Source organism: Acanthaster planci, linkage group LG01, assembly GCF_054643075.1.
Source record: "Acanthaster planci isolate LZ-2023a linkage group LG01, COTS_SCS, whole genome shotgun sequence".
NCBI classification, from domain to species: domain Eukaryota; kingdom Metazoa; phylum Echinodermata; class Asteroidea; order Valvatida; family Acanthasteridae; genus Acanthaster; species Acanthaster planci.
The window spans coordinates 35,356,886-35,369,162 of NC_141777.1; the positions used below are offsets into that span (position 1 = coordinate 35,356,886).

The following is a 12,277-nucleotide window of genomic DNA, read 5'->3' on the forward strand; positions in this document are numbered from 1 at the left end:
TTTTCTAGGCGTTGAGAGAGTTGGTTTTTGTAAACCGCCGTGGCTTCTAGAGCTACAGCTAGTCTATAAATAGTCCACGCATCTACACGTATTAAATATGGAGTGAAGACTCAGGCCTACAACCCTGGAGAAAATTGTTGGGAAACGTGTTAATAGACATACTCTCCCCAGGTCCCCCAATCGACCTGGGAGAATGAGGGCGGGGGAAGAATACCTTTACTGATTTGACATGCATGGGATTCTCGCTGTCATTTTCTGTTGGTGAAATTCTAACAGGAAGGAAATGTTCGTTTGTTTTGAGTTTGTTTCCTCATTTTCGTGTTTGTATTTTTGGAGGCAGACATGTCTGGACAGTGATAGATAACCGTTCACCAGACAGAGCGTCAGTTGAAACGCATAGGAAGGGGGTGATTCAAGACGGTCCATCCAGTATATTGAGTGGGAAATATTTTTGTGACAATCTCTTTTTGAAAATGTCAAATTTTTCTGCAGTTGAAAGAAAACAAAATTGTAATTAGGGCAAATGAAAACGTATTTTCATCAATAAGATAAGGAGGCAAATGCCGCCCGACTGTGCCATCCCTGGATCTGTTACTGTTGAACTATCGATTATGAGACCACTCAGAAGAAATGAAACCCGAACACGGCTGGGATCGGTCTTTTGTTGAAAATTTAGGAAATTTAGATTATAAGTGAAAAAAAAAATCATCATCAATACTCAACTCACTGTATTCAAACATAGAAAAGGCCTTGTGGGTTCTGTACCCAGGGAAATGAAAAAAGGATGTTGTGAGGGAAAAAAGCAACAAGTTATGCGGTGTTGACCAACTATTCAGGTACATGGACTCCTGAATTTCGCAATGAATCGCAGTTACCGGCTTCCATATAGGACTCTCTTCTGGGGTCTCGGGATTCCCAGCCTACCGCACCTCCTCCCTGCCCATCCATTTTACCCCAAAAGGATCGAGTGGCCATGCAAAGGAGGAACGATACAAGCCCCTAAAGCCGAGTTGGCCATACGTGTCGCACCTGTACTAAGGCGCTCACCTGGACTTCGCGGACAATATCAGCAGAAGAGCTTACCCAGTCAGCTAAGGTACTGTTGGTATATGGCAGGGGTGAATTTGAGTCTGTTAAAGTTACTGACTGACAGCATGCTTTGGAAAACAAGAAGTCACGACTGGAATTCGATCCGATCCCACTGTCTAACGATCTGATAACCGCGAGTTTAACCATTAGGCCATTTCAAGTAATTGGCTTTTTGCCAATTAACCATTAACCTTAATGCAAAGAATGTTGCTCAGTAAAGACTGAGTGATTAAAACGTTACAATAGAGCATCACCTAGCAAAATACACATACACACAAATAATGATCGTCAACATTTAAAAGATCCAGTAAATGAATTTTTCTTATAATCACTTTTTGTGTATCTCTGTACTCTTCTTCCATGTATGAAGACTGTTTCACATCTTTTTTGAGTTACGTGAACTGAACGGTGCACTTTTTCGAACATTAAAAAAATTAACCTAGTATTTCTGGACAAGTGAGGGCGCCTTTGCTGTGATGTAAATCCAGGAAGACATGGTTCAGGTTGTATATTTCATGTTCAAATTGTGAATCCCAAATGTGCTATCTGGGAACATTTCTGTGGAAAGGATTTTTGCTGGACTTTTGCCATGTACTCACATAGCAATAAACTGCCAAAGAAAATGAAATCTGTCATAGCAGTGGTTAAAAATATCTAAAAATTTATACAAATCAGTGTAACTTTGAGATTCAGTGCCTTGATGACATCATAGTTCTGCTTATGAATATGCAAATTCATTAGCATAAAAACAAAAAGCATCAAAATATTGGTTAAAATTGCAAACAAAAATTTAAGATAAGGTTTATTGGAACCCAATGATGCAATTTCAAGAGTTAAAAAAGGGGGTTAGCGTAGCGGTTCTTTCCTCGCTTTGCACCAATGAGGCCCGGGTTCGAGTCCCGGCTTGGCCCAGGCTTTAAGTGCATTTGGTTTCCAGTCCATACTCGCTCTCGCAGGTTTTCTCCGGGTACTCCGGTTTCCTCCTGCCTCTAAAACTGGACCTTCTTCCTAACTCCGTAATGTGATGCTGATTAATAAAGTGTGTGAATAAACGTACAGTTATTGGCGCAAATAGCCTGAGTTGCTGAAAACGCCATTAAAACAAAACAACAACAAGCTAAACCACTTGAAGTTTGGCAGTTTTGGGGTTTGAAAAGCGACGGGGAGGGGGCTGACATAGAACACTATCTAGGGGCGATGTTCATGGTAGAGATGTACACCTGTGTGTATTACATTCATGCAGGTGCTTATATCAGAACGGCATATAATGGCTTTTTATTGGTCTCCCTTTCTAAGAGCTATTGAATACATTATTGTTGTTTGGAAGTCCGAAAGAGTGTGCACAATCCACTGCGATTTTTTTGCATCACAAAAAAGACCGGGGGGGGATTCAATAGCCCATACCCTAGGTCAAAAGACGTGGCATACACTGTGTGGACCTCTGCATAAAAGAAGACCACAAAATGTAGGGTGCGATGGCATTGTGTAGACTCCCACACGTCCACAAAATGTTTTCCCCTCTCTGAAAAACAGTCTCAGAGGCATTTTGGTGTCCAGGTTACCCGTGGCAAAATGAAGAGGAACAGTCCAGGAAATTATCATCAAAAAAAATCTTGAAATAGTTATCCTAGTTGGAGAAAAAGGAGCATTTTCCTCAAAGTTTCTTTAACCACAGGAGAACAAAGTAATGTCCACACTTTATGATGTAAAACAGGTATGTGTGTGAACGTGGAGGGATTATATTACCCATCCCGCTGGGATTTATGTCCATGCCCATGGGACTAAGTTGCCTTGCATTGCACCTACCGCCCCAGGCAGCCTGAGGGGATAAACATGTAGTCCGCTTGAAGTACTGAATGTTATATTCCGTGGATGGGGGGGGGTAATATAAAACGAATCTGTGTGCGAAGAATTATTTGCCATTGACAAAGAATCCGGAGAATTTTTGGAATAAAATGAATACAGTAGTACGTTTCTTTCTCACCAAATTATAGTAACCTGGCTTCCATATAAAGTTTGAAGCGAGGACATGCGGTTGCTGAATTGTACAGCTCTGTGTAGCTTTTAGGGGGGTTGATATAAATGTATCCTTGGAACGCCTGTTTCCTTCGAAAAGCAGAAAGCAATGCTGCGGACAATTTTGGAGTGTGTAGTATACAAGCAAATGCAAGGTTCCTCCATGCCACTACGTTATGAACCATCATAAGCATTTATTGACAATTTGCAAGTAATTTTCACTTCTCTAGAAACGGCTTTTACCCTGCGTAAACAGTCTGTCCAAAATCTCTTATTTTAATGTTGTTGCCTTCGTCCGATTTTATTATCGTTTGCCTGTTTTAGGGGTTGGTTCTTTCGTGTGACATGACCCAAATTGGTGCAAGGGCTTGCAGTAGTGCCAGTGTAGTTATGAAAAGAATCGGGAGTATACTCAACGTTTCGGACGAAAAGATGTTAAAGATGGAGCTGTTTATATAAGGTGACTGGATGCAGTGGGGTGTGACGAGGATGCTAGTGGTGGATACAGCTGGGCGGTCATGCGGGACGGGGTCCAGCAGGTCAGTGAGGCGCGTCAGTTGGGCATAGGTTGGGGCTGGGTTAAGTGGCCAGGGGTATAGGAGACCCATAGGCGGGGGGGTGTCTTAGGGTATAGAGGACCCATTGGACTGGGAGATGAAACGTTGAGTATAGTCCCGTATCTTTTCAGAACCACACATACTCATAAGAAATATTTTCCTTCGCATGGTGCTACCGCAAGCCTTTCCGCCTATTGCTGTCTTTCACCATGAATAGCTTGAAATTCCCTATGACCCAAATTGTTTAGATAAGCAGCCGTCGAAACAATGCATTTGTAGTTGTTTTTTGCCAACAGCTGTGCTTACACAGCATAATCTCTCAAAAGAAAGAAATTCATTAACCCAACAACGATAACAACAGCAGAATGATCGATACAAGTTGAAAAGGGCACAACTTATCAGTATCTTTCATTAGTTAGCATGTTTATTCCAGAAAATTAATGATTGAACTTTTCATTTTTAATTAAACCGGCACACTGTTGCCCAACGATACTACCAAATTAACTTAAGGTTTTTACTAGTTTAATATTCTCATTGCACTCAAGACAAAAAAGAATGAAATTTGTGGACTTGGCCTTAGAAGCATAATGTAAATATCGCCTATTCCAAAGAGAGGTTAACTGTTTTATTTTCTGCTTGCGGCGTCATGACGTAGGACCGAATGGTGATGATCTATAAAAGTTATCCGCCCCGAGTTGAAGTGCACACCCAAGCGGCAAAAGAAAGACAGTTGGTAGTATACAAATACAGCATGGTTTATGGGGAAGTAGTGGGTTATTCAAGCTGACTTACACCTCGGGACCAGTAATTTCCTCTGTCTTCCCGAAATAAACCATGCTGTATTTGTTTCACTACACTTCATAAATATTCAAACAGAAATTTCACGTTACTTGTACTCACAGACGCCATCGTTGTTCTCAGATGCTAAATTTCCATGTAATAATAGTGGAGTGCGCCTATGAGAAATGGGTTTCGGGTATACCGTGGAATCAATCTCTTTTTGGCAAGGTGTGTTTCTTAAAAGAACCGGTGAGTGTTAACTCGACGTTTGACCAGCGTGCTCTGGCCGTCTTAAAGAGAGTGTACCGGACTGGAGTGGATAGCTGGTTATAAAGGCAATCCGGAAGCGGTGGAGCGTGGAAGAAGATTTGCGGTTTGTGTGACTCAGTGTGTGTGGTGTTGCGTGAAGGTGTTGGATTCTGGAGTTGGCGGGAAACCTTGGGTTTGGGTATAGGGGACCCTTATGCCAAGGGGTGGGGGAGGGTGGCTTCGGGTAGAGAAGACCCTAACGCCTGGCGTGGGGGGGGCATGGGTTTCGGGTATAGGGGACCCTACTGCCCGGGAGTGGGTGTCTGCTTGGGTGCTAGTAGTGGGCGCCAGATGTCGCTGAGCTTGAAACCGATGTTTTGGGGTACGGCGTTGTGCCGGAAAATCTCGATGGCTTCATTTTCCTAGGGAGCCATTTCTGGATGAGGCGATGAGTTCTGCTTTGTCCCATTTGATGAGGTGGTCCGTGGAGTGTGCATGGTTGATGATGGCCGACTTGTCGTATTCTCCTCGTCGGCCGTGCGAGCGGTGTTCTTTGAGTCTGGTGCGGAAGTTCCTGTCGGTTTCCCCGATGTATATTTGGCCGCATTCACATGGAATGCGATATACACCGGGGCGACTGCTGGGTGGGTGTGTGTCCTTGTGAGTGTAAAGTGCAGCCTTCAGCTTGTTTGGTGCTGAATGATGTACTTTGATGTTGACCGCCGACTGCAGGATGCTCCGGAGTTGGTGGGAGGTGGGGCCCAGGAACGGTAGACATACTGTGGCAGTGGGGCATTGGCGGGCTCCAGGTATAGGTGACCCTAATGCCGTGGGGGACGGGGGAACTTTGGGTATAGGAGACCCTAACGTCCTGGGGGAGGGCTTGGAAAGGTTGATACGTTGGTTGCGGCAGCCGTTCATCTTGAGGGCGGACTTGATGTGGTGGAGTTCTTGGTGTAGGTTGTTCTGGTCGCAGATCTCGTATGCTCGGCGGACAAGGGTGCGGTTGACCGAGGTCTTGATGGCTGGGTGGTGTAAAGATCTCTGGTGCAGGTACCGGTCGGTGTGGGTGGGCTTACGGTGGGCGCGGTGATGTAGGGTGCCGCCTGGGTTTCTGGACAGGTGAACATCTAAGAAGGAGAGGTGTCCGTCTTGTTCTTGTTCCATGGTGAACTTGATAGTGGGGTGTTGCTTGTTGAGGTACTCGAGGAATTCTTGGAGGTGATCTTGACCATGGGGCCATATAACGAATGTGTCGTCAACATAGCGCAGCCAAATCGTGGGTTTGAGGTCGGCGGTGAGGAGAGATGATGTTTCAAATTCTTCCATGAATATGTTAGCTAGGACCGGGGGTATAGGGGATCTCATGGAGGTCCCAACAGTCTGCTCGTAGAACTGGTCTTGGAACTTGAAGTAGCTGGAGGAAACGCAGGGGCGGATGAGTTGGTGATCTGGGCGAAGGAAAGAGCTGTGTGGTCAGCGAGAGAGGGGTTGCTGTCGAGATTTTTACGGTGAAATCTGGGGGAAATAAACGACAAATTAATCGTTCAGCTTTAAAAACCACTTTTGCCGATAAATAATATTTCAGACGGTCCCAAGCATTATAGCACAAGGCGTACAGAAACCTTCTGAATGTGCGACTCAGATGTCAAAAGCTGCTCCTTCTTCCAAACTTAGACAGGTTGAGGTAAAGACAAAGACTTGAGATGATAAGGCAGGGAAGAGGAAGTGAACATTTGCAAATCCCGCCTGCGTCGGCTTGGCCTCAGCATCGGCCGTTATGCTGTACCAACCGTATACTTGAACGCACTGACGCCTCGACGCCAGTACCACTTGCAGCCAACGGTATATTTTCACGGACTTATTTTTCAATCCTATACCGACTTTCCAAATCCGTTGGCCCGACGTTTATATTCTTTTCCAACTTCTACCCAAGATGTTGCCTTGATATTCAAGCAACACTATCTCACCTTCTCGCATCTGCCCTCAAGATGAAAATATTTTATCAGTCCATCGACATCCCAAATTTGTCAAATAAAATTGCTGGGATCGATTTGTTTTTCAAATCTTCGATATACCTGGGCATTCTGCTTGTCAGTGTCAAGTATGTGTGATGACAAATTGACTGTGGGTCACGTTAACATAAGGAGGGGCCCAAAGCCTAGCGAAGGTGCAGGTGCAATCAGAAAACGGATCTGGTACATGACATGCATTGCATGATCTAAGTATAAATGCAGGCGTTTGATAAGGCTCTGTCCCTTGAAAGGTCCTAACAGGAATAACTTAGTTTGGAAAAGCGCATAAACATGGTTCGAAGACTCGGTTGATAGCAAGATTTTACTTTTATTTAGCAGGCACGATTCAAATTAGGCCTAATAGGTTGTTTATAGATTCATGCTTGTATGCAGGCAGGACGTGGCTATGACGTCCAAAAGCAGACGGGTCATACTCTGAGAGACAGCCCAAGACCGTTGGATGGACTCGTCGGTTGTTATTTGTCCCACTGATGACGTTGGCAAAACTCAATAACGAAGGTCAAAACGCCAAAGTTGGCTGGAGGGACTGACCTCTGATGACGCACCGACATTACGGTTGTCATTCGTCCTCATAGGTCAGTGAACCATATGACAGCAGCCTGACATCACATCACTAACGTTGGCTGACCCTCTACGAGATGTGACGACGGTATGATGTTTTTGGCCGACGCCAGAAATTCATTGCAATACTGGCTGAAACATAGAGTAAATTGACCAAAGAAGACGAGCCCACGGAGTTTGTTTGAAACATCGGTCGTAAACAATACTGTAACACTCCCACGGTCTACGGGTTCCACACAGAGGAAAAAAGCACACTGGGCTCAGAACTTCTGTTTACGAGGGCAAAACCTGTTTATTTCTGCAACACAATCAAACTCACCCGTCACAAGACTCACAACAAAACCGGTCTCTCGAGGCCGCCCAAAAGAAACCTCACTGCGCAGGCGCGGTCCCCGCTGCGCCAGTAAAGCTCACAATGATTTTCGAGCACCTGAAAAAAACTAGACGGCAAGGAAAGGTTTAGAACAATGAGCTTAAAACAAGGGAAAACCACTACTGGGAAAACAAAGGGTGAAAGCGATGGTGGGAAGCTTAAGTCTCGATGTTCCCCTTCTGGCGAGGCGGTCCCTGTGGTCGGGCGGCTCTGGAACCTCCCCAACCGGGACGTGCTCGGGGTAGCGTGTCGGTGGGGGAACCCCGGGTGGCAGGAACCCTCCTAGAGACGGCTGGTCGGCCACGGAAGGATCGACGAAGAATTGGCCGTACTGCTGCCCATCGTAGGTGGTGAACACACGCCCGGGCACTTCATACGTGTTGGTGATCCGGGTTCTCGTCAGGCGGTGTCCAAGCTCGCCAACCCCTATTGGCGTCTGCTCTAGTCTCCACTTGCTATGCAGGTGCTCGCAAAGAGGGGCGGGCATGCCTGTCCCAACCTCCTGGGTAGCGTCGCAGGGCTGTAGGGTCCCCGCGTCACCCAAGCACATCCGGGCCCCGTCCGGCAGCATCACTGTGGTACCCGGAGGCAGATGCTGACGGTTCCCACACCACCGTGGAATGGGAACGTCGGAGGACACCGGGGGGTCGGTCTGCACTCCGGCTTCCTTCGGACACCGCCGGGAAGGGGACCCCAACGGTGCATGGCAGGCCTGGTCGGGAGGCGGAGCCACGTGGTAGCGGCCCCCCGACCGCTCTCGGTGGCACCGTCGCCTCCTCATCTCCTGTCTCCTTCGCGAGCAGCTCCTCCCGGGCAGCTCCAGTTGGGGGTGAGGCGTCTGAAGGTCTCCCTCTGGGACCAGGTGTGGTGGCGAGGGCTAGCTTCCCGGAAGCTTGGGGTCCCCATCCAGCTCAGTGTCGCTAGCATGAACGTCCAGCATGTCCGCATCCTCCACCTGGATGGTGTTGATCGCGACCCCCTTGCAGAAGTGGTAGTGCCAACTACGGATGTTCTCCCTGTAGAAGCTGACCCCGCACTTCTCGCACTGGAAGGGAGGGGCGGACCGCAGAACCGAGCAAGCTGTCCTTAAGTGGCGCCTCAAGCTCCGTCTCTGGGTGAACCCCTGCTGACCGCTGGATTGTAGAGCCAGACAGCCTGCCCGGGCTCGAAGCCAGCTCCCTGAGCCCTCCGATCATATTGCTGCTTCTGATATTGTTGACTGCGCTGGAGATGGCGCCCGGCGAACTCATGGGCACGCTCGATCCTCGTCATCAGCCCACCACCATGTCCAATGGAAGCCCCACCTCACGGCCAAGCATGAGCATGTTCGGGGTGAGTTTGGTGCTGCCATGCTAGAAGGAACGGTACGCCATCATGACATACGGAAGGTGTTCATCCCAGTCGTTTTGGTTCTCAGCCACGAACATGCTCAGCATGGTCTTAACCGTCCGGTTGAAGCGTTCAACCATTCCATCTGACTGGAGATGGAATGGCGTTGTCCGCGTCTTCTGGATGCCAAGGAGCCGGCAGACCCCCTGGAAAAAGCCAGCCTCGAATCCCGTCCCTGGTCAGTGTGGATCTCAACGTTGTGCCGAAACGGGTGATGACCTGCTCCACCAGTGTCCGGGCCACCGTCTCTGCTGTCTGGTCCGGTATGGGAAAAGCCTCGACCCCTTTGGTAAAATAGTCGGCGACCAGCATGATTGCTGAGTTCCCGGACCTCGTCCGTGGCAGCCTTCCAGTGAGATATGTGGCAATGGGCTCAGTGGGTGAGCCGGAGACATACTGCTGCAAGTGGGCCCTCCCTAGATGCAGCGGGGGCTTCCGGGACCCACATAGGTGGCACTTCTGGCACTCTTCGGCTGCCTGCCGCATTCCTCTCCAATAGACGGGAGCCTGTTGCAGCCTGGCGATGGTCCGGGCGATCCCCAGGTGCCCGGCAGTACAGTGGTCGTGGGCCAGCCGAACGGCAACCTTCCAGGTCGGGGGGCCGCCAGGTGGTCGCTCCCACCTCACCTGGAGGACGCCCTGTTGTAGCCGCAGCGTCTCCCACCTGGCCCACCATGACTTCACGCCAGCACCGAGGGCCGAGACTTCCTCCCACTTGGGCCTGTGGGACCCTTGTTCCGGCCACTTCCGAACCTGGGCCAGCTCCAGGTCTTGATGTTCTTCCTAAAGGCGGTCAGGGCTCCAGACCCATGGGAGCTTGTCCAAGTCCAATGCGTCCTTTTGGTCCACGCTCTGAATGGTGGCCACTGTGGGCGCCGGCTCGGCCGCAGGGGGCGGTGTCCCTGCCATGAAGCACTCCTGCCTGGCCTCTTTCGAACGTCCACATTGCCCGCAGGGGACTCAGGAGACGGCATCAGCATTGAGGTGCTTGCGCCCCGCTCGGTGCTTGATATCAAAATCGAAACACACTAGTCTCTGCAACCAACGGGCCGTCTGCCCTTCTGGCTCCCGAAAATTGAACAACTATCTCAGTGACTCGTGGTCTGTCCAAAACAGAAACTGCCCCAGCAGGTAATGTTCGAAGTACTGTACAAAGTGGACCACGGCCAGCATCTTTTTCCGGGTAGGGCAATAATTGCGTTCAGACTTCGTCAGTACGTGGCTGCCGTAGGCAACCACCTGCTCGCCCCGGCCGCCATCCTGGGACAGAACTGCCCCTATGGTACAGTTGCTGGCGTCGGTATCCAGGATGTGCCGGTACTTGGGATGCGGGTACCTCAGCACCGGGGCTGTCGCCAAAGTGTTCTGAAGCTGAAGCTGTTCGACGGCCTCCTGGCAGGAATCTGTCCAGGTGAAGTTGTTCTGACTCTTGTTGGTGAGAACATGCAATGGGCGGGCAATCTCCACAAAGTGGGCTATGAAGCGGCAATAGCAGGACGCGAGGCCCAGGAAGCTCCGGACCTGCGTCACGTTCGTGGGTGTCGGCCAACTCCTAATGACGGTGACCTTGTTGGGGTCGGTTCTGACCCCTCAGGAGACACTAGGCGACCCAAAAAGGAAAAAAGGACACCTCTGTCCTGAAGAGGTTACACTTCTTGGGCTTGAGCCTCAGCCCTGTGCTCTGGAACTGCTCCAACACTGTAGCCAACCTCTGGTAATGCTCCTCGACCGTACGCCCCCAGACGATGACTTCATCCAAGTACACTACTGCCACCTGCCACTGCAGCCCCTTAACACCTGTTCCATCAAGCGTTCAAAAGTCGCCGGGGCGTTGCAGAGCCCAAATGGCATCACCGTAAACTGGTACAGGCCACTCTGGGTGCCAAATGCTGTCTTCTTCCAGTCCCCCTCCGCCATACGGACCTCCCAGTACCCGCTGGCCAGGTCGAGCGTGCTAAACCAGCAGGCTCCGCTCAGGGCGTCAAGGTTGTCCTCGATTCTCGGAATGGGGTATGCGTCCTTCAATGTGGCTGCGTTGACCTTCTGGTAATCCATGCAGAAGCGGATGGACCCGTCCTTCTTCCTCACGAGGACGACCAGCGAGGACCAGGGGCTGTGGGACGGTTCGATGACGCCATCTTGCAGCATTTGGTCCACCTGTTTCTCAGCCTCTTGACGTTTATGTATGGGTGACCGCCGCACCGGCTACTGGATGAGAGGCGTTGTCCCTGTGTTAATCCGATGCTGTACCAGGTCCGTCCTCCCGAGCTTTCCGTCCAAACCAGTGAATTCACCTGCAAACTCTGCCAGGAGTTCCAGCAGCTCTCCTCATCTTTTCTCTTCGTTTCGGGGGCCATGTCAGCCAGTGCCTCCTGAGCCGCCCCCCTCAGGTCTGACGCCAGATACATCGCCTTCTTGTCTTCCGTCCACTGTTAACCGTCGCGACACTCTCAAAATGTATGACGTAGTCCGACCAGGAGGAGCTACCATCAAACTTGTCAGGGAGCATCATTGGCCTTCGGCCCCTCAGGCCTCCCTTGCCCTGGTCCTCAGCTCCTCGCTCGACTACTAATGGTTGTCCAGGTCTCGGAGCTGGCTTCGGGGTATTTGCCCTGCCAACTGGGGCTACCCGGGAGGGGCGGCAGCAGCCGGGGCCCATGCTCTGAAGGGCGGGTCTTTAGCGTGGGCCCAACTTCGGGGAGGCCGGCATGGGTCGCACCTACGACGCCCTGCCTGAAGTCGACCTCACAGGTTCATATACGGTGCCCCCACTGGGGATCGGCCCATAGATTCCTGTGCAGTGCACCCCTATAGACTCGTGTGCGTGCGTTACTGCCCTGTGTAGAAAGACAAGAGGTTCTGACCCCGGAGAAGTTACGGGCAGACCTGATGAGTTTTGCTAACCGAATAGGTAGTAGTGACCAACCGGGAAAAGATGAATTCATCCCGTTGGTAGATAAAGAGAGAGCCGAGGGTAGTTAATGAGGGTGAGATGCAGGAGCGGTTGGGGAGGAAGTGGTACCGTCCTAACATTGTGCTGGATAGGTACAGTGGAAAAGTCTTGTGGAGACAGCCATTTTGAATCTTGTAAGAAGGCTAACGGTTGGGATGATAATGAGTCCGCTACTTACCTTGCCTCAAGCTTGCAGGGTTTGATTCCAGATTACAAGCCGAGAATTACGTGGTCGAATTGAGGCACCGTCGGCAAGGGCCGAAGGAGTCACTGC

The 12,277-nt window shown here is 50.1% G+C and overlaps 1 protein-coding gene across 1 annotated transcript; it reads right to left on the minus strand.

Annotated features, from left to right (window-relative positions):
- Nucleotides 1-8,538: 8,538 nt before the first annotated feature.
- On the minus strand, nucleotides 8,539-11,458 carry LOC147800704 (uncharacterized). Its single transcript, XM_087136680.1, has 5 exons — nucleotides 11,345-11,458; nucleotides 10,905-11,255; nucleotides 10,269-10,571; nucleotides 9,141-9,833; nucleotides 8,539-8,706 (listed from the first exon to the last, which is right to left on the minus strand). The coding sequence occupies exons 1-5, from the start codon at nucleotides 11,456-11,458 to the stop codon at nucleotides 8,539-8,541; spliced, it is 1,629 nt and encodes a 542-aa protein (XP_086992806.1).
- Between the last annotated feature and the right edge of the window lie 819 nt (nucleotides 11,459-12,277).

Coding starts and splice junctions, on each gene's coding strand:
- LOC147800704 (XM_087136680.1), bottom strand. CDS start 11,458: ATGTATCTGGCGTCAGACCTGAGGGGGGCGGCTCAGGAGGCACTGGCT. Junction 11,256..11,344: donor ACTCCTGGCAGAGTTTGCAG/GTGAATTCACTG, acceptor CTCATCCAGTAG/CCGGTGCGGCGGTCACCCAT. Junction 8,707..9,140: donor ACAACGCCATTCCATCTCCA/GTCAGATGGAAT, acceptor CCTCCCTTCCAG/TGCGAGAAGTGCGGGGTCAG.